Source organism: Centroberyx gerrardi, chromosome 19 (assembly GCF_048128805.1).
Source record: "Centroberyx gerrardi isolate f3 chromosome 19, fCenGer3.hap1.cur.20231027, whole genome shotgun sequence".
Taxonomy (NCBI): Eukaryota; Metazoa; Chordata; class Actinopteri; order Beryciformes; family Berycidae; genus Centroberyx; species Centroberyx gerrardi.
Genome location: NC_136015.1, coordinates 10,541,238 through 10,565,448, shown reverse-complemented (window position 1 = coordinate 10,565,448; position 24,211 = coordinate 10,541,238). Strand labels below are relative to the sequence as shown.

General features: G+C 42.0%; 3 protein-coding genes across 4 annotated transcripts; 2 read left to right on the top strand and 1 right to left on the bottom strand.

The window, feature by feature from the left end:
• Window positions 1-2,708: 2,708 nt before the first annotated feature.
• Window positions 2,709-5,969, bottom strand: fam221a (family with sequence similarity 221 member A). Its single transcript, XM_078290567.1, has 8 exons — window positions 5,905-5,969; window positions 5,389-5,562; window positions 4,930-5,120; window positions 4,707-4,780; window positions 4,458-4,590; window positions 4,203-4,304; window positions 3,606-3,646; window positions 2,709-2,848 (listed from the first exon to the last, which is right to left on the bottom strand). Exons 1-8 carry the CDS (start codon window positions 5,967-5,969, stop codon window positions 2,738-2,740), a joined length of 891 nt encoding a protein of 296 aa, XP_078146693.1. The 3' UTR covers window positions 2,709-2,737.
• A 354-nt stretch (window positions 5,970-6,323) lies between these two features.
• On the top strand, window positions 6,324-11,629 carry ccdc126 (coiled-coil domain containing 126). Its single transcript, XM_071910780.2, has 3 exons — window positions 6,324-6,607; window positions 8,884-9,615; window positions 9,771-11,629. The coding sequence occupies exons 2-3, from the start codon at window positions 9,378-9,380 to the stop codon at window positions 10,010-10,012; spliced, it is 480 nt and encodes a 159-aa protein (XP_071766881.1). The 5' UTR covers window positions 6,324-6,607; window positions 8,884-9,377; the 3' UTR covers window positions 10,013-11,629.
• Window positions 11,630-12,168: 539 nt separating this feature from the next.
• On the top strand, window positions 12,169-18,275 carry tra2a (transformer 2 alpha homolog). Of its 2 annotated transcripts, none has more exons than XM_071910764.2 (9): window positions 12,169-12,300; window positions 13,855-13,988; window positions 14,212-14,377; window positions 14,882-14,935; window positions 15,858-16,046; window positions 16,498-16,613; window positions 17,007-17,159; window positions 17,264-17,334; window positions 17,533-18,275. In XM_071910764.2, exons 1-9 carry the CDS (start codon window positions 12,265-12,267, stop codon window positions 17,541-17,543), a joined length of 930 nt encoding a protein of 309 aa, XP_071766865.1. In that variant the 5' UTR covers window positions 12,169-12,264; the 3' UTR covers window positions 17,544-18,275. The 2 variants fall into 2 exon arrangements, with proteins under 2 accessions (XP_071766865.1, XP_071766864.1); XM_071910763.2 differs by having other exon boundaries at window positions 16,998-17,159.
• Window positions 18,276-24,211: the final 5,936 nt, after the last annotated feature.

Below are 24,211 nucleotides of genomic sequence, written 5' to 3'. Positions count from 1 at the left end.
ACCCTGGTTACTGTCACGGCGTCACCATGTCCTCAAACTCCGTCACCCATACACTGCCAGTGGAGTAGCTAAAGGATGTTTTCTCTTGATGACATCTTAAGAGACTCTTGCCCTTCTTCGATCTACCTTTCGCAAAGATTAGTTCATGGTCACGCGATTCTGAGAATACGACACGTAAATTCTGCTGCTGTTGGGTTTTCACTCTAAGGAGAATTTAGTTTATACTGTATGTCGTCTGTGGTGTTTTGTTTCATTTGACAAAGTCTTGACTGGTTCAAGTGAATTGTCAGTCACTGTCAGTCTTTTGAGTCTCTCTATGCCTCTCAGTTTTTGTTACTTCTCTCAATGCCACTTATATTTTTGTCACCACTCTATCTGTGGAGAAATTAGGTAACTGTGTTCCTCCTCTCCAGTTCAGTCAGTGTGTGCTTACCGTATCTGTCAGGGGGGTAATTAAGTGTTTCCTTGCACAGAAATTGCCAATCTAATCTTCTGTGTTTGCCTCATGATTTGTAGTGACGGATCTGTCAGTCAAGTTGGGCGTGGTTCCCATGGCAATAAGGGAAGTGAAGTAGTCCTTCTTTTCAACCAATGGCCAAAGTAAATTGCCTTTTGCCTCCTAAACAGCGTTGCTATGGAGAGGCAATTACCCTAAGCACAGTAATTGTGCCAGACTAATGTGTCAGGCCTTTACCGCTCAAATTAGTTGTGTCCCCCCCCTCCCCAACTCCCAACACACACCCCCACCCACCAACCCACCTTCTGGGAAAATGATTTGTAATCCTCCAGGAGAAAGTGGATACAGGTGAGCTGTTTATTTTAAGGATGCTTGATTATAAGAGGCAAGAGAGCTGTTGTGATTACGCGTACGCGGTGAAGGAGAAACATGATGGGATTCATGCATGTCAGTGTAAGTGCGACTACAAGGGTGCAAGGGTATGGATGTGTGTACATACTGAATGTATGTTGTGGCGACCTGACACCGCTGTCATCGTACGAACACGCTGAATCAGAAGTGTCAGCTTTCAGATAGGATCCTTTCCACTGGCTTCCTCTCCAGCACTCAGCTGCAGAGACCCAGGTGCGTCCATGCCGTCCCTCAGGCGTTCCCCTAGCTGCTTTCCCTCCAGACCACCTGTTCAGCACACACACACACACACACGCACACGCACACACACACTCTCAGTTCCCTCAGGTGGCCGCTAGCATCACAGCACAGGTGAAATGAGACGTGCCGGCCGGTGCAGCCATACCAATGTGGATGCTGATCCAGTGCGACTCGGAGGGAACATCTGAGTGGGAGTGAATCCCCATTTAGATCCCCATTAATTTTATTTCTCAGTTAAAGACGTTTGAAAGTGGGCCACCTATGGAGAAAACATGACCTGTTTCAATCTCCATTCTCTGTGCGGATTAAATCAGCTCTCATCACCGCTGATCTGCCGTGAGGAATGGGATTAATCAATCGGAAACAGTACATCTATCTGCAAATTAAAACCTGCTCTCATCACTGAACACGTAGCTCCATGGTTCTGGTCTTATTTTGGTAGCATGTTGAGTGGGTGGCATTCTCTCAACAAGAGAACATCAATCATACAAACCTGACGTGCAAACTGACCTGTTAATGGAATAAGCATCAGTAACAAAACATGAGACAATGATAAAAAAATGGCATTAAAGCAATAGGGAGGATGCACCGGAAGTTGTTTGTTGATGGACAGCATGCAAATTAGACTGTGCGAGACATTATAGAATGCATATGAACACGTTTCATGTTTTGAAAAAAGGTTTGATCTAGTCCTTCAATATATTTCAATCAACCAGAAAATGTTAACAGATTAAAAGACCATATTACAATGTTGTTTGGATTACAGAAATTCTACCATACTTTAAATGTGATACATTTTTGCATACTATGTGTGTTTTTTTATGATGATTTTTGTAGCACATATGGCGGCTAAGTACAATAATGAATACAACAGAGATAACAACATCTTCTCCTGACCTATATGTCCATGTGTAGCCTCTCATGAATATTTTCAATCCAATTATCATTTTCCTTTGAGTATGTATTAAAATCAATTCAGGCTCTGTCAGACTTTGATTTGTTCAGGTTGTGTCTCATTAATTTACAAGGAAGGGAAAAAAACTGCAGCAGACTTGGAGTTCTGTACCTCATCATGGCAACGCAGTGTGTGTTACTGACTGTGGTTCCCCACACGCAAACCTCTGATTGGATCAATACACTGTCAGTTAATTGTCGAGCTGTGAAGACGTGAAGATGCATTATTGTTTCCTCTTGTTGGTGACTATTGATGGGACTGAGTTGCTGCTTGCCAGGAAGCTCACTTGGGTTTCCATGTCTAACTCAGTTGATGTACACCACAGCATCACTGGAGAGGAACAGCAGATGCTGAGTACAAACCACAGTGTATTACAGATATGCAAATTTTAGTTTGGTTCAGCTACTAGTCGATGAGTCATTTAATAAACCCCTAAAGCTTGGTCAATGTTTTAAATGTTATCACAAAAACAACCAAGGGCATTTCACTCGAAGAGAGAAAAAATATTCAATGCAATCATCAGCAAAGCTTTTTCACTTTTGGAGAAGTTTTAAAACTTACAGATCATAAGCAGATTATGATTTCTTTGATATGATAAATGTTGATAGTCCATACATTTGCAGTTGGTGGTATTTTACAGATAGTTTATTGGGCTCTTTGGTGGAAGGTGCATTTCACTGTTTGATGGACGTCTTGCTGAGGACAGAGCTGGACGTGTTAGGGGAGGCTGGGTTGACCCTCGATGCTGAGCCTCTCTGCCTGGCAGCCATTTTCTCTGCCTTCAGCTGAAAAAGATACAGCAGGGATTATGGAAATCACCTTTGGAGGGACAAAACTGAGTCATTTATGTGGTATTATCCTTTATAAGCCAGACAGCCAAAAAATAATAGCAATGGTGGATTTTTTGTCATTCACAGGCATGGAACCTTCATAAATAGCACTGTAATGTGTTGTGGTGCAGTAACTACACCAGCAATTGCAACTTTGATGGTAGTCGGGGCCATAAAACAAATGGGTACGGAACAGTGTGTGTTTATGAGCAGTCGCTGCTGAATTTGAAATCCATTTATCATAAATCAACTCAGGTTTCTCTTTTCCACTCATAAATTGACTCATACATGGTGCGATGAGCCTCAAATAGAAAGAATAATAATACTATTCAGGGGAGACTACTGTTCAGGATACTTGTACTCAAGTCTTTAGGGAACTCAGTTCAGTAACTGCTACATTTTTGGAGAAATCAGTCTGAAGCATATTAAATCATACATAATTAACTACAAATAAATGCACAAAAGTGTTCCACATCAATGCATTCCTTTTTCCAAGTATTCCAAAAGACCTCTCATAATGTTGTCATTATGTCATTATTGGCCTGATATAATTTGTAAACTTATCATCTTTAAAACATTTTTAATTATAATATGTAAATTTGTTTTGTCCATTCCAAGGTCTCAAAACACCCCCATTACATTGCAACTATTCTAATAAGAGTATGCGGTCTTATTAGATGTGTTTTGAAGCATTATGGTTTTGGATGCATACCGGACTGTAGGCGAAATCTTTGCTGGTGGAACTCCTGGAACCTTTAATAAACCCAAAAAGAAAGACTTGTATGAGTAGACTAAACTAGGCAAGATGCTATGATGGAAGTCAATCCAAGACCTCTGTGTGACCCTTGTATTCATGTGACATAGATGAGTTTGAGAAGAAGAAGTTCGTCTTTCCAACACACCACGTGCATATTGGAGGTTTATAGTGGTCCTGAAGGTCCCCACAGTTGTAAAGTTTTACCACAAATATATGGAGAGAGACAAATAAACAAACATACATACAAATATAGTCTAGGTGGGAAATCAATTAATTGGTCAAATCTAAGGGTTGCAGATGCAGTTTGTGGGCTTTCAGGCGTCCTTTACTGCACTATATTGCATTTGAACTGAACACAGCTTTCTGCTCTGTGCACTTGTTTGTTCAGCAGCGTCGCTCCACTGCTCTCTGCTGCCCTCATGTGCCACTTAAGGGAACTTTCCTCACCCAGTAGCCCCTCTCAAAGTCTCCTACGGTCTGACAAAGGCTGGATCACCACAAGTAAAGAATATGAGATGACAAACGGCATGACGGTTGAACCTGTTGGCAGACCTGTCAGGCCGGGAGGTGAGGTGGTTCCATGTGACTTCTCAACCACATGTGGCTGGAATGATGCAGACTGTTCAGGACACCAGGCAGAGAATGGAGGACCATCTACGTACCACACACACACACACACACACACACAAGGACACAGAGCGAGAAAGACGCATTTTGCTCTCTGGGGTCTTTAACGTGGATCTACCTGCTGTAGCTTTTTCACTGCAGATAGAGTCATCACATATCTGGTGCATGTCGCTCTCTCACCTGAGCCACTGGCCTCCAGTGCGAGGTAACCGTCTGCCAGGGAGCTGAACCCCGTCAGCCCCCCCATGGCGGCATAGGGGACATCCCTTCCCACTGGCCGACCCCGCGCCTCCCTCTCTGGTTTTGTCTCAACCTGCAGGAAAAAGAGGAAAAAGTGACAGTACAGTGACTTAAGGTCAAGTTGTGAAGCGTTTTACCTTATATCTGAGGAATATTGGTAGCAAAGTTGATCCTAAATCTGGTACTCGCCAGTGTGTGGTGGGTGGAACTTGGCTGGCCACACCCACAGGTGAAGGGGCTCTGGAACCCAGAACAGGAGGAGCCTGATACATAGGAAACATGTGTGAAATTCATCTGGAACACTTATATTTTCCTTGAGTAAGAAGTTGTAACTTGCTATAACTTGTAACTTGTATTTTAGGGGTATTACAGTAACTACGACTGTCTTTAAATGTGGGGATGTCAGACTCACACTTCTTGCACAAGTGCCCAGTAGCCTCACTGTGATCTTGAGGCAAGTGTTTACACCTGCAGCGGACAGGCTGCGACCCGTTTAGGGGAACGTACTGGTAGGCGGGACAGTGACAACCCCTGACCCGGCACAGGAGGGCCAGGGGCCGCTCAGGGGGAACCACGTCAAATTCTGTCTTATGTTGCTTGTACCTGGAAGAGATGTATCTTTAAAAAGAGACAACAGCTGGGACCCGGGTTCGAATCCAGCCCGCGGTCATTTGCTGCATGTCCTCCCCTCTCTCTCTCCCATACCTTCCTGTCTCTCTCTCACACTATCTCTGTCAATAAAGCATAAAATGCCTAAAATAAATCTTAAAAAAAAAAAAAAAAAAAAGAGACAACAGCTGGGTCTATGTGTATGTGCTGGAGGGAAGGCTGGGTGGGGGCTGATTTCATGTGTTCTGGTGTAGCGTACTACCTGTGTGTGCAGAAGCATTGTGTCTCAGGGCCAATGAGTTTGCAGTCGATGCCTCCTGGCACCCCGAAGCTCACATACAGCCTGTTCTTCACTCTCTGAGGAAGCACCTTCCTCTTGTACTCCTCATATTGCTCTGGAGTGAACAGTTTTCCTCCGTCAGCATCACCCACAATCCTAGAAGAGAAACACACCACCATAAAACCTCATAAAGCTACAGTCAAGATTCTTGTCAACATGATTACACATACACAACAAGCTGATTACTACTACTGAGGCGAGCACAGGTGATATATCCTTTTGGTATCTTCTAACTTAAATTGGTGTTATAAATGAGCAACGCCAGATACAAGTCCTTTACAACTGTTTTCTTTTTAGCAGTCACATTATTGCTGCTAGCTGTTGTTGTTGCTAGCTAGCCCCAAGGTGTCTGAAAACCTCTCAGAGTAAATAAGTCAGGTGAGACTGAGAGCTAATTCCCGCAGTGCCGACACAATAAAGTCTAACGTTAAGACAAACCTTCTGTACTCCACATAGTCATCCACTGCCTTTAAAGCTGATTTATCGACACATATTGTCTCCATTGTCAAACATCCAAAGCTGGCAGAAAGCTATCAGATATGTTGTTTTGTTCCCATGTAGAAAACAACCGCTATCTGGTTTAGCTTCAGTGTTGCCATGGAAATGGTCGCAGCCTTCCCTCTATCGGGTGAAAAACGAATTGCAAGTAAATACCGAAGAGGGTTCACACACACACACGCACACACGCACAGAGGGGAGGGCGTGCGGGGGAGAGAACCAGAACGCAATATGAAATACATTTCCCATAATGCCATAGCAATGACGCACGCAGTGCACGTTCACGGGAACCATGACAGTCACGCATAGTTGCATGCGCGGAGTCATAGCTGCTGACTTTTGACTGCAAGGACCTCATCATTTCCCAGACTGTTGTCGAAGCCAAAGTAAAAGTCGGCGCTGCTAGCAAGCGGACGTAAACCTCAGTATGTAGCTCGGCAGCTAAGTTTTTAACGGAGACCGCGGGCGGTTCACAGTATTTCCCCGGCGATAGCAACAACACCCCGGGGTTGCCAAACAACAAGCATCATTCAGTGTCAGCCAGAGGCAGCAGCTGTAGCTCTCTGTCGCCCCGTCCCTGCTTTTCTGGAGCCTCTTTATTCCAGCTACAACTACAAGATAGCTTTTCAATCAACACATTTAGGTAAATAATCTGTTTAAGACTACTCCATGTACTCCATTTGCAGATGATGGTTTGCCTTTTCTGGTGGCTGACAAGTTTGTGTGTTGCCGAGCTAACATGTCGAGCTAACATGTTAACTGGAGTTAGAAGAGGCTTCACTTGAGCTTTAATGGCATTCTGTGCAGTTGATCTATTGGTCTATTGAACGTCAACTTACAGATTTTCCGAAAACCTTTGGTAGTTAAAAGTCTTGAAACTAAACTTATCATCTGGTGTTTTTCAGTCTTTGTCGGAGGCGGAGCGTTTGTAATGTCAATATCTTTTAATCATGTTGAGCAAAATATTGTGTAATTTGCAGTGACAAAGTCAACTCTGGCTAAGTTGCCCCTCCACAATTTATGAAAAGCCTAGGACTCTGTGTGTGTGTGTGTGTGTGTGTGTGCGTGTGTGTGTGTGTGTGTGTGTGTGTTTACAGTCTGTCTTCTGTAGTGACATTTCAGATGTGTGCCCATGTTTGTCTGGTCAGCTGAATAAACCCACTGCTGAGCCTACCAGCTGTTGATTAGGCGGTAAGTCACAGTTGGCAGTCGTGGTAGTCAATTTTTAACCTGTGGGTTAGGTATTTCACTGACACCAGGTGAAAACTGGGCTGCGATTCTTATCGACGGTCAATCATTCCACAGGATACACTGTTTTTGTTTGAGTAGCTTGCCAAACAAGTGGAACATTCATTGTCCAAACCCTTAGCCTAAACGGTGTGCTTTTCCTGAGAACAATGCCCAGGCCTATTGAATAGCCTGACAGCACAGTGGAAGCAGTTTAGATACCAAGACTGTTCTGGCTGTCAAGTGTCAACCATACGATTATTTAAAATGGATAAGATTTGTTGTCAGACACATGAAAATCATCTTGAGAGTTTTCTATAATCACATGGCCATATAGAAAACACCATTGGACAAGGGCAACAAGGACTTTGCGCCTTTCATGTTCAGGGTTGTCATGGTGAAACCGTTTTTCAGCCACACAAACTAAAGGTTATAGTATTCAAAGTGGCTGGTAGATTTCTGTTGGCTGGCTTGCAGTTTCGTGTAGACATTGTAACTTCCTCAAAAGCATCACCCGTTACTTCCATCAAGACTTTGCACCTTGCTTTCTCTTTCTTCCAGTTTTTGCCTGCTGATGCATGGTCCATATCTACATAGTAGCACACAGGTCATAGGAAGGACATATTTGTGTGTGTGTGTGTGTGTGTATGGATAGAGACTAGGAGACATCACTGAATGGATTCTGTTACTTTTCTTTTCATAATTTATTCCCCCTCAGTCAGTGTCCCTTATCTGACCTCAATAGGATGTGACACTCCCACGCCCATGAGAGAGAGCAGAGAATGAACCCAGTGACAGGGTTGTGAAAACTGAGATATTATCGTCTAATTTCCGCTATGTGTGCACTGTGCATTCATAGCCTATTTGTCAGGCCAATGACCATTATGGAGGTGGGATTAGAAAATGAATAGGCTACCCTCTATACCTCAGCTTGTTACTGTGTCAGCCATCCCCTATCTGGAACTGCAAAGTGGGTCCTATGAAATCTAAACTGGTAATCAGGTTTCTGGGCTAAGAAGGCTGAAAAAGATTTCTTGATGAGCAGGCTATTGTGCACCCTGACCCAAAGCAGATTCTTCCCTCAGTAATTGGTAATGAGTCAGGGAAGCCTGTTTGATGTAGCGAACAACTTGTAGCCAGTATTGAGGAGCTGGATGTTGTTCTTATTATACCCAGCGCGTGCAGTGGTGTGTGTGTGTGTGTGTGTGTTGGAAAATACTTACTTCAGCCACTCAAAATAGAGTCCTGAAACAAAAGCCAGAATGCTCAGTGGGGCTATGAGTCCAAGATGAATCCTCAACCTGGATCTAGAGGGGCTTAAGGAGTTGGTGGCTATGCAGTATGTCGCAGTTCTCCGATTGCCTTGTTTTGGGTTCTCTGCACACTTAGTGGGTCAGTTCGCTCATGTTGCTCACCTGCATCTCTCACCCTGGTGAGCAGAGTTTACACCAGCTGCTTCCTTTTGAATTTGAATTATTTACCAACCCATTACAACACAGGATACTGCTCAGAATTTGAGCTCAGTGCAATTGGTGTAATGAGAGATTAAAATCCTCTTTGCTAAATGTATGTATTAAAGGTGAAAATTAAAAAGGTCTAGGTTGTGCATTTGTAATGGCTGTATGGTTTGTGTGTTTCTTTCTTTTTTTCCTTCTTTCACTTCATCTTTGCTTTCCTTCTTCCTCGTTCTAGTTCTCAGAGTTGGGCAACGATGCCTGCGGACCCCCGGGTTGAACACCCAGTTTGCATCAGTGGTTTGGTGCTAGCCGTCTTTCAGCCAAAACACCCGATCACCGGTACCTGTGGGTGTCAGCTGCCGTCTCGTTTCACCACCTCTTAGGGGCGGCAGGATGGCCTAGTGGTCAGAGAGACTGTCCTTTAGCTGGATGAGCCCTTGTGTTGGCAAGCACCTGTCCTGCTGAAGCATCCTCGAGCAAGACACTTAATCCCTACCAGCTCCAGGAGTGCTGTTATGTAGCTGATCCCCGACCGCTGACCTCACTGTGGAGAAGCAAAACTGAAAAGAGAATTTCCCTACAGGCCCACCCCTCTCTTCCCCAAGTAACGTTTTAAACCTCCCATTTCCAGTCCTCCCTAGATACCACCTCCTGCAGTCCTAATTCCCGCTGTCAGCTCCATCAGCCCCTCTCCAGCTCCCCTCCCCATCCCCTCCCCGCTCCAGTACCATGCTGGGCACGCTGCTGCGGAGGAACATGTCCCAGAAGCTGAGCGTGCTGCTGCTGGTGTTCGGCCTGGCATGGGGACTCATGCTGCTGCGCTACACCGTGCAGCAGCCTCGCCACCAGAGCAGCGCCGAGCTACGCCAGCAGATCCTGGAGCTTAGCCGGCGCTACGTCAAGGTCCTGACCGAGGAGAACCAGAACGCCCCGGGCGGGCCGCAGGGAACCTCCATGGCTGGTTATGGTGAGCCTTTTAGGGGAATTCACTTGCTTTAGAGAAAGATTAACACAAAAAAAATTCTATCTTTTGTGAGAAAGTCTGGTCAAACATTGTTTTCTTTTTGTTCTTTCTCATTGTCTTTCTTTCTTTCTCTTTCTTTCTTTTATACACACACACAGCTGATCTGAAGAGGACCATAGCTGTGTTGCTGGATGACATTCTGACGCGGCTGGTAAAACTGGAGGGGAAAATCGACCTGGTGGTCAATGCCTCCTCCACTAACACCTCCCATGCTGCAGGGGGCGTCCTTGCCTCTGCGCCCGCTGCCTTACAGAAAGCCTCAAAGCAGGACAGCCACCCAGGGACGCCCCGCCTCCACCCACACATACCTAATAGGCCTAGACTGCATCAAGGAGCGTAGTGTCAATAGATATAGAGTGTTATTTTTAACGCATCACACTTTCCCAGAGTTAATCACTGATCTAACAATATTAGAATAATGAAAAGCAATAGGAAGCAGTATGGACATCCACTAACTTAAAACACGGGATGCATTTTGGAAATGGTCAGCCGACTCAGAAGAAAGGAGGAGGACTGCTTGATGCTCTTTCCTTTTCATATGCTGATATTTATTTTTTTACCAGGACTACCCAGCACCTTTTTTGATATTTACATTGCTGACCTTCTTTGTTTTAAATTTTAGCTACTTTTTATGATGGTGTCATGATTGGAACTTGACTGTTTACAGCAAATGTGTAGAGGTAAACACTCATGGAACTGAAACTCCGTCTCATATGTTTTACCGTAGAAATGGCTAAGAACGCTTCAGTGTGTACAGCGCCTATGAATTTGCAATACTGCTTCAACATATCGAAATGCTGAACTAGATAGTACACTCATGGTAGTAAGGAACAGCTGCATTTCAATTTGCAGCTGGTCCAATTGCGTATTATGTAGAAGATTCCTCTTTTAGCTAATATATATACAATGATTTTATGGATAATTAAACTGTATAGTAGACCTGAAAGAGATAATCCAAAGAATGTTATTTGCACTCCCTGTGAAGGCAGTTTAAATGTGTATTTACTTTGGCTGTAAGACAGCTGGAAGTCTAGGTCGAATATGAGGGGACAATGTTTATTTGCCACCACATACATGACAAAGAGTGTATGTGTTATATGTCTCAATTGCAATCCAATATCTAGCTCCCATGCTCAGTGTTGGGAGCCGTTTTATTTTAGATGTGGAATGGATTGAATGTACTGTATGGTCAATATTTAGCCCTGTAGTGCTGTTAAGATGACTGACCTATTGCTTACACGTGTTCAGGGTTCATGTTGCACTGTGACTCCATAGGGATTCCCTAAAAATAGTGGGCTCGTCCAACTTTGACATTAGGGATATTTTAGGGGGAGGACGTCAAGCTCTGACATATCCATTCTTCCAGCCTTGCTGCAGTAGAAACTGAACATGGTTTCTGTAATGCCAAGAGTCCGGCCCAGGGGAAGAGAAGAGGCTTTGTTGCTGATGCTCATAAAGGTGATGAGTCATGAGCAACTCTGGGAGGCAATGAAGATGGGCAATATTGTCATCAATATGGCTTGGGAAATTGTATGGGACAAAATCAGTGTGGATGGCATAGTAATATATGAGGAACAAAATTTAGGCTGAAACATTCAGTCATAATTGCCCATTTACTTTGCTTCAAATGTTGCCCAGATTTCATGACCTTAAGTGTGTTTTGAAGCCAGTACAGTGAATAATTGAATTGTGGTTACTCTATGCTTTGAGCGATGCCATAAATGTACTTTGCTGCAAACATGGTAAGGCAGACTGTCAGCTATCCTTTAACACCCAGAAGTGTCATATTAGTTTACATTCATACACATTGAGGATTTTAACAAAACAAGCTTGTGGATACACAAAATTACTTTTGATCTCATGGAAAAATAAGTTGTTCCCCGTCCAGATGATTTTATATCACAGATCCTCCATCCAGTGAATCCCTGTGAATTAAATCAGATGAAAATTGTTGGAAAAAAAATGTATCCGTGTCATTCTGGTGTTCTTCGCTGTGACATGATGTGCCTCAGCAGCAGACAAGGAGTCAAATTTTGTTTTCTACCATCCAAATATTAGGCCAGTGGTTCCCAAAGTGGGGACCGAGGACCTACAGGGGTCCTTGAGATGGTTCTAGGGGGTCTCCAGCCAAAAGAGGAATAGTTTCATAGTTTCATGCTATTTCAGTCACTACAGGTTTTAGCATAATGAGAGAATGTATAAAGATGATTGTTTTGATTGTAGGTTTCACTGTCCCCACTTTTGCACCTTTTGTTTTGTTGCCCAGCTACAATATAAACAGTTATGTAATTCTGCATGAAGTCAACTAGCAGCCGAAATCGTCTCAGATGGCATCCCCTTTATCAGATGGGGTCCCTGAAAAAGTTTGGGGACCCATGTATCGGGCACATTAGCACAATCAAGTTTGGCATCAAGGAGGCGTGGGAGGAGAGCCAGCTGCTGACGTCACACTCTGCAGTCCATAAACAAACCTTCCCCCCCCGCCCCCCTCCGCATGCGCCATCTTCTAGCTAACCGGTCTGAACAAAACGGTGTATAAAACCCCAGTACGGACCATTTAGGTCATATTTCTCGGTTATATTATATTGCACAATGAGTGACATTGAGGATGGAAACTATGAAGGGCGGGTAAGTGTTTACAGTTAAAGATATCAAGTATCTCCTTTCCCCCTTTCTTTCTCTTGTGTGGCTGCCGATAAGGAACACTGCAAGGCAATGCACCAGCAACGTTGCGTTACGCTAACGTTACGTACTTATATGACTTAACGTTAATGTTATCGGTGTTAGAGGCGGATAGAGCTCTTGTTTTACTTTTAGCAAACATTGTTTTTACCTCGCTTTTTTTGTTTAACTGAATGTTCCCGCTCCAATGAGACTGCCTCAATCAAACCCCTCTAACGTTAGCTAGCTAGCTAGCTAGCGTGCAAAATTAGTAATTAAGCTACTAGACACGGAAATGTAGATCTCGGTATTTGCAGATTGATTTGAATTGGATTTTTTTTTTTTAATCTAATTTATTGCAACTCGTTTATTTGACCTGTATTGCTAATGGACGTTATTACTGCGTCGTTTGCACAACGTCCCTTGGCTCAAATGTCGCTGCTCTTGCTGCAGCCATATTGCACATGGGCAACCCGAGCTTTTGTTTTGTTGCCTGATCCAGCCTTTATTTATTTTAGCTAGGGATTGCAGTTGAAAGTTTCTGAAAGCCACTCTTCCTTCCCTGCTTTCACGCTGTGATTTAGCCATTTAACTCTGACATTTAAGGCCTAAGCTATTATACAATGTAAACACATAGCTTTCACTTTGTTAGTTGAATTTAGCCCCACCACCTACACTGTTGTACTGACTTGCCTATTCTGAAATGATACATAATGTAACAACAATGTAATTGTACTGCATTCAGTGTTATAAGTCATTATCTTTTCACTAAAGATATTTTCCTTTTCATAAACCCTTGATCTTAATTTTATTGAATGTTCTTTTTTCATTAAGGTTATTGATCGTGAAGGATTTGAAGAGTTTTATCCAAGAATGTGGAAGAAAATATTCAAGATAAAAGAAGGCTAATGAAAACATTTACAGAGCAGAACATAGAAGTGGAAAGGGAGGAAATGTGACGGAAGAATGGTTTCAGATATAGAAGCACTTGCAGTATAATGGCTAAAATGAAACTGATTTCAATTTGGGTGAAGAGAGGAAAAACAGACCTGGAATCAGAAAATGAGAAAACTGAAAAAAGAAGAATGAAGAAGGATAGAATTCCTGAGAGAAGGGAGTAGCGTAAAAAGAATCTGGAAGAATGAATGTGTCCCTAGGTTAAGTAAATGTACCATTTGTGTTCCAAATGTCTTTTCTGTACCATGCTCCCTTTCTGTAAAATGAAACTGCATGTTAACGTTTAGTTTTTCCCCTGATGGCCCAGGTGGACACGGAAATAGATCTATATTTTACATTGTTACACAGGGTTAATAATGCCACATTGTAAACCAAAGATTTGTTAATTGAAATGATAAGAGCACTAACCCTTTCCTCCACAGTACATAAGCTGTACATTTTAGAAAGGTGTATGTGTGCAACATACTCTGCTACATGTTACTGCTCTGTGTGTGATAGTTTGTGTGTGAGGCAATATGTGTATTTGTCCATAAAAGTGTTGTTAACACGCTCCTGTGGCAATAGGAGTCTCGCTCCCCATCTAAATCGGACCATGGGAGTCCAGCTCGGGTCAAGTCGGAGAGCAGGTCCGGCTCCCCGAGTCCATCCCGGGCCTCCAAACGCTCGGAGTCCAGATCCCGCTCTCGTTCAAAATCTAGGTATGCGTTGCCATTTTATTGACCTTTGTGACATTATCATCTTTGCAAACATTAAGTGCTGCTGATTGACTGATCCACAGTTCACTGAAATGTGTCATCCTGTTAAAGGAAGTGCTAAAGCTCCTTATCATGTCTCTTCTGTCATCGTTTCTCCTCTGACTGTTGCCTCTACTCTCCCTCTCATATTCAATTCCCCTCTCCCCCTCTGTCACATCTGTTTTAGGTCTCACTCTCGACGGCACTCAAACCGCCGCTACAGCCATTCGCGCTCTCGTTCCCATTCCCACCGGAAGAAGTCCCGCTCCCGTTCCTATAGCCCGGAATACCGCCGCAGGAGGAGCCAGAGCGCCTCTCCCATGTCCAACCGTCGCCGCCACACAGGCAGCAGGGTGAGTGTGATCAGGTCGGAGGGCAGGGTGAAGTTAGCCAGAATGAACCAAAGGACAGATTGTATACTCTCACACACAGGTTGTGCATGTTAATTCTTAAAAACTATAAAGGAATACACTGAGATCTCCCAAAGACGTGGTCTGTTTCTTTAACACTCCACTGTTTAAGCACATTTTCTTTTCATGAAGGAGAGACAAATCACCATAGTTACAGCAAACAAAAAGGCGAGCACACACAAAATGGAGAGTTTTGCATAAGGATTGGAATTGGATGATAAAAAAATGCTTTTCTCATTTATATACTGCAAGGTTTATAGAAATTAAATTCACACACAGGTACTAAGCACAAAGTTTGAAGTCAAAAGGGCAAAAGATTTTCACAGTCATTTATTTGTGAGGAAATGTTTTTTCAGGTGTTTCAGCTTAATGCCATGGGAGAACAGCTTGACGTGACATTTAATAACCCCTTTGATTAACCTTCCCCTCCTTTCATTATATCGACAGAACCATGACTTCACAAAAGAAACGTACAGTCATGGCGGTGATGCTGATGCCAGGGTATGTGGACCTTCTAACATTTTGTAATATGTAATATTTCTATGTGGGCCAAAGGTGTTGCCCCCATTGTAGTATTGAATCAGAGGGATAAGAGCTCCATGTAATAATGTGAGACAGGAATTAGGTGAGAATGTTTAAAAGCGAGTAGAAGGCAAATGGAATGGTTTTGTACTCTTTCTGTGATTTCTGGCATGTTTTTGAAAGCTGTTTCAGAAGGGGTGAGGGGAAGTGATGGTACACCCCTCCTTAACATGTACATAGATCCTTAACTTTAATAGTAACCCATTCTCTGCTTAACCTTCCAGCCAAAAGTCATTATGTAAGAATAGGTGTCCAGTTATTTTATTTAAATAAAAATGTTTCCCTCTCTCTAACTGTGCACATGTCATTTTGGACTAAAACTCATTAATTTATATACCCCCCTTTGTTTACTATAGATGTCAGGGGGAAGTTATGGAGAATGTCACTCTGCCTTCCCACCATCCCTTGTATGCAGTTAGAACAAATCTCCCAGAGAAATGGTTATTGTGAATAATTAATGTGCTTTTCTTGAAGATAGAAATTCTCATGCTGCGTTACCACTCTTCTGTCCAACATGCTTACATGCAGAAGCCATGTTTATCCAAACTGTATGGAGCTCTGAAAGGCACTGAAATGCTGGTGGGACAAAGAAATGTGCATTGCACACTGATTCTGTAATACTAAGACTTATTTCAAGTGGCCAAATGTATCAACAAGGAAGTTCCCACAGTTATATACAAAGTAATGGAAGATATTTTCCTAGTGCTGCATTCTTTTGCTTGCCTGAGGTTTGGAAAGACATGTCTCTACTGTCTTTGTGCCCAATGTGTGTGCTAAATTCGGTGGCGTGGATGAGGTAAGCCACCCTACCAACTCTGACCCTTACTGTTGACCCTTCCAGGCGAACCCTGACCCCAACACATGTTTGGGGGTGTTTGGCTTGAGCCTGTACACTACTGAGCGTGACCTGAGGGAAGTGTTCTCTCGCTACGGTCCTCTGGCGGGTGTCAACGTGGTCTATGACCAGCGCACCGGTCGCTCCCGTGGCTTCGCCTTCGTTTACTTTGAGAGAATTGAGGATTCCAAAGAGGTATGGGAAATGGTTGTGGTTTATTTATTGGTCCGATCGTATAGCCAATGGGCTTCAATCCCACTGATATAGGCCGTTTGATCCAGTCTTAACGTTAATTGTTTTTCTTCAATGTTTATTTTGTAAAAAAGTTTTGCTCCAGCATATGGCCATTAGCAATTGCATATACATGTATTGTGCAGTACTGTTTTCATAGGTGCAATGCACACAGGTTTAAAAGGTCCTCCCCTTTATATGGGATCCTGTAGTTTTTAGTTAAGTGTGATTACCTGAGCACACCACTAGGTGTCAACATTGCCACACATAATTCTTCTTCTTACACGCCATACATCCCCTGCAAGGGGCTACTGCTTGTAATGTAGGTCGGCCTTTGTGAATTAAATCACTTTACCAAAGTGCATAAGAGATTTTGATAGCAGCTTTGTCTTTTCCTCCCTCTTGTGTTCCCTAGGCAATGGAGCGAGCCAACGGCATGGAGCTGGATGGGAGGCGCATCAGAGTGGATTATTCCATTACCAAGCGTCCCCACACCCCCACGCCAGGAATATACATGGGTCGGCCAACACAGTAAGAACACTTAGATGGTCATGTCCCTACATCTTAGTTCCTTGTATCTGTAGTGTGGCATTAGACATCAAGTGTACATTACAGAGGTAAAGGGCAGCGAACTGGGATGCAGGGTGTATTGTATTTAGGTTGGAGGTCACTCATACCATTTTTATTAAATTACTTTCAAATCCTTTAGTGTTACACAAAAGGATTGTGAAATAACGGCGAGGTCTCTGGGAAACGAGATTCCTAATCTCAGTGGGATTTACCTGGTAAAATAAAGGTTAAATACGAAAAAAAACAACAAAAAAACAATTTATATCTACTTTGACATGGTGCTGAGTTTCTCAATAGATAAGACTCCTGGAGGTCATGACTTGTTGATTTCTCTTGTATCACCAGTAATGGCAGTGGTGGCGGTGGTGGCAGTGGTGGTGGCGGCGGCGGCGGTGGTGGTGGCGGCGGCGGCGGCAGCAGCAGTGGGGGCAGGAGGGGGAGAGACTCATACTATGACCGTGGCTATGACCGCTATGACAGATACGACGAGTATGACTACAGGTATAGGTGAGTAATTACCCCGAGCCTCTAGCACATGATGAATGCGAGTACAAAATGGATATTACACTGTTGAGTTGGAGGAAAGGTGTAATTCTTCTGTCTCTCTGCAGTCGCAGGCGCTCTCCGTCACCCTACTACAGCCGATACAGGTCTCGCTCACGATCCCGCTCCTACAGCCCACGTAAGTGTAAAGAGAAACGCATGCAACACACACACCTCCACTGCATCCATGTTCTTGTTTTAAGACATTAGGCTGCCTTTGGTATGCATGTCCAAACACGTTTAGGTACTTTACTCACTGCTGAAAGCAGATTGACTTAATTAACACTGTACTGAGTTGTACCTGTACTAATGTGAATCCCATTTTATGTTTTTGCAGGACGATACTAAGTTGCTTCTTTCAACATTCAGATTCCCTCCCTCTCATTGCCGGTGTCGGGTTCATCAAGTTGTTTCAGAGGGGAATATTTTGAGCTAGCAAGTCCATATCGACAGACAGAACTCTTTAAGTTTGACATAAGAAGTCTTGTTTACATGCAGTAGATGTCTTAATTTCTAGACTTTTTAATGCATCCATGTCGAATGTGAGCAAAGGACTCAACAGCTGATGGTTAACTTGTCGCTTGTTTCCTAGACTTGCATCCTTCCTTCCCTCTTCATTTTCCTATGCAGTGATTTTGTAGTGATGGTAAATGAACAGCATTCTCTTAATCTGTTACATTGACCTATAATATAGTCTGTGTCATGATGGGGAAGGAAAGATGCAGGGCAACTGGCTTTAGAGTTTCAATAACTAATATTGTTAATGGTGACACTTCATTTTACAACTTGTGTTAGGTAGGTGTTACAAAGAAAGTATAAAAAGTCTGTGTATGTCTTGGTTACCAATTAGGTTGATCCCTTTTGCCTAGTTTTAACTCAGTTTCCTGGTAAGTAGCAGGTAAATCAGGCTGTAAAATTTGTGTTACCAAAGATCAGTGGTTGGGTCTCTGCTCACGTTCGGAGTCACTTTTTTAGTCGAGGAAGTCAACATTTGAGTACCTCCACAGAGTTTTATTTTCATGTATTATGTTTCTTATTGTCGTTTCTTTGTATGGAAATAAAAATATGAAAACTCCAAAATGTGTATGGTGGTTTCTGACTTAATGTGCATGAAATTGAAGTTGGGCTTAGTTGTATAGGTGGGAGTTAAGAAATTGTGTGGGTGAGGTGAGAAAACAAGCTTTCACAGAATACGATGTGTGCCATGGCTGTATGATAAGTTCATGTTCATACAAATTTAAAACTAGTTGAACTGGAGCCACACTTTGAAACCACAATAGACTTTCCATAAGTTGGATTTTCTCTCATTCAAACCATGCTAATCAAACCAGATGCAGATAGACTTATCCATAATCTTTTATTGGGTGAGTTTCATTACAGACGGTACAAATTACGAAACACACTATATTTGAGGGCCTTTTGTAATTGTACATTTGTTTAGAGGCAGATCCCAACAAATTACAACAGTCCAAAGTTACAACACAAGACCGTGTGCTTATTTTCATTAAAATGCACTACCATGGCAGACATTAAAATACTTTTTTCACTGCCATGTGACAACATGATGTACTTCAACTCAACCATAACATTACTTGTACATTTCCTTTTTCAAAGTTACCAAATGTGTGTTTTACATTAAGAAAAGTGTTGACAGAACAAGGCCATTTTTGAATCACATCAGACAATGTTACCAGTCACATTTTCCTGCATTGATCAAAACCTTGCAGATTGCATCAGACAACTTGGTCAGTTGTCTGTCCCTATCAGATAAAGGTTCAGACGCTGGATTGATACTCGCTGAGAGCAACCAAGCTCTTGAAACTGAGTGGCTGATCAAAGGAGTAAACCTGAAGAAATTGAGGGCTCTTTATCTATAGACCTTAGCCCTAATAGTGAGGCACTTCATTCATAATCACTGCTGACATGCCATGGGGCCCCTCAGAGTTATGCATTCATTCACACTGACTCAAAGATAATTCTTTAGGTTCCAAAGTAACCACTAGTTGGCAGAATACAAGGGTCAAAGTATGAGTTCTTTCTCAATAAAGATTCAACAGTCACATGGTGAACTCCGAGCCACTGACGGATTTCTATTGTGTATACATCGTAGCACCCGGTCGCTCCTTTGATTACATTTAGTGAGACTCAGTCACTGATATTCTGATAGTGCCTGAAAGAACACTGAGTAATAAAATGAGGAAACATTATGTTGCCTTTCACTTACTTTCCTCTGATCCATAGTCTAGCACAGCTACGTTTTAGTGGTCTTAACTGTTTTCATAGTAGAGAACAGGTGCACAGATTGAAAAGAACACCAAGAAATCACTGAATTGTATACTTAGATGTGAGCTAGTGTTATGTTATATATATGTCTTTTTCTTAGGTAGAATCCCCATTAGCTTAGACCCCACAATGACTGAAAATCCTCTGAAGAAGGATGGAGGGGGCCATTTGCAGATAGGATGGCCAGTAGCGGACATAATGGGTAGATGGTTTCCTATTGTTGGGGATGCATGAGGAGATATCTCTCCTATAAAACTGGGACTCAGGCGATCAAACATTCAACAAACAGAAAGACACATGTACATTATTTCCTCAGACAGAGAAAGGACAACATGAAGAGCATGGGAGATGATCTACTTGGAGCCCACGCCTTCCACTTAACAGAAAAAGATGAGCTGACTCATTGTTGAACTCTCCCCGACACAGGCTGCATTCTGATTGTACATAAAATTTACATTTTTCATTCTTCCTCAGCTTTACCGTGAACTCCTTCATAAATCTTTACTACAGAGGTCAAAGTTATGTGGAGCAGAGTAGTTTTACACAAGCCAAACACGCCCATGGTGGGTTACAGCAGGTCCAGTTGCAACCTGTGGCTCCTACATCATCAGTCTGCAATCAGAATAAGACTGAGAGGCTACAGTCCTGAACCACAGGACAATGTCTGAAGGTTAACAAGCAACAACATGCTCTTAGATGCATACTCCAGAGAGTGGAAGAGTGGCGAAGAATGTAAATCTGATTTGTTCATGTCTAAGCAATAAACATGAGGGTTGACTGTGGAATAACAAAGGTTAACAGAATTGTTTGCTATTCAATCAACTCAAGCTAATTATCTTCATTATCAGTCAGATGTTTTGATGATATGTTGGTACTAGTGAAATCTCACATGGCTTCTTCATCAGTTTACCAGGGGCTTATCTAAAGTTCGGGATCTTTCTAAGCAGATGATGTTTTCTGAAAAAGACATTTTTGGGTCATGGAATAAACATTTATCTATTTGCATTTGAAAGAAATTTGAGTGTTTTGTCCAAATTCAACAGTTCTTTGCTGAGCCAGAGATGTGCTGTTATTGATGTTTAATTGTTTTTTTAATGAACTGGTATTTGCCTCAATATAAGAAAATGGATCATTATCAATATAAAAACTGTTTTAAACCTACATTGAAGGTTGCACATATATGCACATCTCAGATTTAAATGCAAAGGGAACTCCACAGACAGTGGGAAAAGTTTATTGCTATGCCATATTCAAGAAACCTATCGAATCATACATCAAATAAAAAGGTAAAATTGCAATAACTTTAATAAAATGTATCACCAAAATCATTTAGTTGGAAGATAATTAGCTCCAACACTTTTATTTCAGCTCAACTCAATCTTAGCAATATGTCACTAATAGAAAATAACTACATTTTCAACAAGAAATTGCTGAAACTTTTCCACCTGTGATAAAAAACGCAGCCTACTACCCATTCCAGATTCAATAAATCATGCACTTTATTTTGAAATAAACATAATGTAATGTGAAATTACACTTATTAAAACTTGAAGCACAACAAATCATGGTTCTCTCTTCTTTTAGAAAACAATGTACCTGACAAAGATATTGAAGGAATTTATTGCTTTTGAGCTGTTTAAGGAGAAATTTGCTCAGCACAAGTCACAGTGTAACTAATCAATCAAGGTGCTGCAACAAGCAAACAACAGCAGGCAGCAGGAGAGCAGGAAAGTTGTCCAGTAAGTCAGAGAGGCAAAGCTACATGCTCAAAGATGGCCCTTTAGACTACAACTGCAATGTGTGACAAAGTCAGCAAATATTTATGTGACTCCAGTGTGAAATAGATAGTTTTATCAGGCCTCTGCACTGGATCTACATGTGGTGTTAATCTGACCAACTGCTCAGAACAATAAAATGCACAGTGTCAGCTTTACCTCACGAAAAAACAATCAGCAGATGTTGATAACAAAAAATTATATTTTTACTCTAAGTAAAAACTAAATACGAATTTCAGACTATAATATAATTCTACACACTAGATCAAATGCAGAGTGTACAGAACTAAATCAATCTACTTGCAATTAAACAAATATTTCATTAGACATAATAGTGCTGGTTGTTGCCACTTGTGACACAAAACAGCGTCTGACGGTAACTATTAATAGCCTTTTTTAAACTATTTTCAGCAAAACAAGAGACAATTTCATTCCTTAAAAAATACATTCACATTTAAATAATCTCTACAGTTTCCAGTGGCCTGGATTGAGTCAACTTTTTCTGACTAATGACAGCATTTCACTTTTGGTTGAAAAAACAGAGTGAACAACGAGAAACCAAGAAAAAGTATAATTTCTTTATTAGCATTATTCTTTTTAAATAAAATAAAGGCAGTAGTTGCAATAGTGTTATCGTTTTAATAATTTGCCAGTGACCATTAACTCATTAGTTAGCCTACCATTAAACAGAAATGTTCCTTGGCATGTGTTTTGAAGGGGCATAAAACCGCCATTTTCTAATGAGATGAGGGGTGCCATCCCATAGGGGAATCTGTGGAGAAAAGACTTATCCAGTTCTTTTTCTGAAAGACTTGTATGGGAGCCTGTATGAAAGCACTGGATGTAAATAGAAAACATATGTCTGGATAAAACGTGTTATTACATCGATAAAGACAGTGTTTCCATCAAAGTTTTATGTTACTGTGAGGCTCAGCATTCCCTTCAACATGGCGTTCACCACAATGTCCCATACATTCTGTCCAAAGCGGTCAGTCGGTGGATTTAATGGTTAAAACTCAAGTGAAAAAACACAATGAGAAAGGCTATATTCGCCTAGCAAGAAATAAATAAATAAAGCAATCTCACCGGAACACAGAATCCCTTGATTCCATGTAGCCTAAGGGGGGAAACGACCCTTGCGTTTGGCGACGTAGACTATCTACATCTTGGAGTGAGGCCAATAGCACAAAGTTGGGCTATAGGCTGTTTTACTTAATGCTTTTCCTCTCTGCCTCTCTCTCTTTCTCTCTCTCTCTCTCTCTCTCTCTCTCTCTCTCCAAATATCCTCACTTAGGCTATGCTAAACTAGATCGATTTTGCCAGGCTTTTTTTCCTCTCCCCTACTCATATAAACCGCAGAAATCATCCCACATAGGATGCAGCCTAGTCTGAAACTTTATGTCAGTTTGCCCCTATGGAATTTGTCCATAGCGAGGAGAGCTGGGGCTGGGGGCGGGGAGACTTTCTGTACATTCCTCAGCGATACATTCACTCCTCCTGCAGAGCCTGCAGCCACACACACACAGGCTGCAGCCATGCATTAGTTCATTTAAACGGACTATGTCAGGCAAACGCTCTTGTGACTTGTGTTTCTGTGCACTCAGTCCATAAAAGTATCACAGGAGGCATGTTTTAGAGACCGTTGTTATGTTTGCATTTCGTTATTTCCCTTGCAGCGGAAATCGTTAAGGTCGAATAAACTAAGTTCTAAAAAATTGTATAAGCCCAACTAGGCCGATGGAAAATGCTAAGTTTGAATAAATTCCTCATTGTGCAGGTCCAAAAATAAAGAAAGCTATGGATCTGCAACAGAGCAAAACCTTATCAAGAAACCTTTCTGGAGTTAAAACTTTAAACGAATTACAAAACGATTAGGAAGTAGGCAGTATGTTAAATATGAGTTTTAAATACTCATTTTTATTGTTTATTTATTTATTCATCTCAGTTACCCTCATCTGTAAACACAATCTAAACTTCATATATTGATGATATGAGCGGTTATATAAAGTGCCACGGATGTAGTCACTGGGTCATATTTCGTTACATCTCCATGGCTCGTGATAACGCCTAAAAGGGGAAACATGGGGAGAAATGCATAATTGGCGCGCTGATTCATATAGAATAGCAGAGCAGGAGAGCCAATGAATGAGCGCGTTGAGGCCGAGCCAGCAGCAGTAGTACGGAGCGGGTCTGGAGCCCTCTGATTGGACAGCCCTACCGACCAATCAGATGGCTCGCTGTGTTTGTTCAGCAGCAGAGGAGTAAACCTACTCAGACAGCCATGGCCCCAGTCTGAGCCACTGGCTAAAGGGCCCACAAAACCAACACTCCCTTTGTAGCCTGCTTTACATGAGCGTGCACACCTAGGCCTATTCATTAGGAAACACAGCAGTGACACAGTAGCCTATAATTTTAGCCCCCAGCATATCTCCATGCACTTGCAAATTGCAGGGGTGTAGTGGAGGCTAAACCCACCTAAACTCACTTTGCCTACCCTTTTCCTTGTGAAATGAAGTTTACCCAACTTTTCAAACTTGTATCAATGTTTAGAATATATATTCACAGTATCTGACACAGCAAATGCTATCAGACATATATGTAAGTTACATGAAAATATATATTTTTTAAGAAAATAAAACTGAATTTAATGCTATTATGAATTATATCCTGCTATATTGTTTAGATCGCTAGTTGACTATTTTGGGGTGAGTTCATAGTTTACCTATATTATTTGCCACTCATCACTGATTATGTGTTAAATTATGCCATTATGTATGCTCACACATGATGCAGAAGTCACTGACTGGAACATAGAGCTCATATCTCATATTTATAATAATTAACTTAATAAGTTACTGTTGCCTGTGCATTTCTGTGCCTGTGCACAATAGTGTGTGCATTATACTGTGCTAAAAAAAACTTAAATCTTAAGGGGCTGGAGTTGAATTTGAACTGCAC

Bases quoted from the DNA above. Each gene is read 5' to 3' on its own strand.
- fam221a (XM_078290567.1), bottom strand. From the start codon at position 5,969: ATGGAGACAATATGTGTCGATAAATCAGCTTTAAAGGCAGTGGATGAC. The intron at 5,121-5,388 runs GTAGTACGCTAC...CATCTCTTCCAG, and splicing joins CAATGCTTCTGCACACACAG to GTACAAGCAACATAAGACAG. The intron at 4,591-4,706 runs GCGAGTACCAGA...TTTTTCCTGCAG, and splicing joins GTTCCACCCACCACACACTG to GTTGAGACAAAACCAGAGAG.
- ccdc126 (XM_071910780.2), top strand. From the start codon at position 9,378: ATGCTGGGCACGCTGCTGCGGAGGAACATGTCCCAGAAGCTGAGCGTG. The intron at 9,616-9,770 runs GTGAGCCTTTTA...ACACACACACAG, and splicing joins AACCTCCATGGCTGGTTATG to CTGATCTGAAGAGGACCATA.
- tra2a (XM_071910763.2), top strand. From the start codon at position 12,265: ATGAGTGACATTGAGGATGGAAACTATGAAGGGCGG. The intron at 16,047-16,497 runs GTATGGGAAATG...TGTGTTCCCTAG, and splicing joins GAATTGAGGATTCCAAAGAG to GCAATGGAGCGAGCCAACGG. The intron at 16,614-16,997 runs GTAAGAACACTT...TTGTATCACCAG, and splicing joins TACATGGGTCGGCCAACACA to TAATGGCAGTGGTGGCGGTG.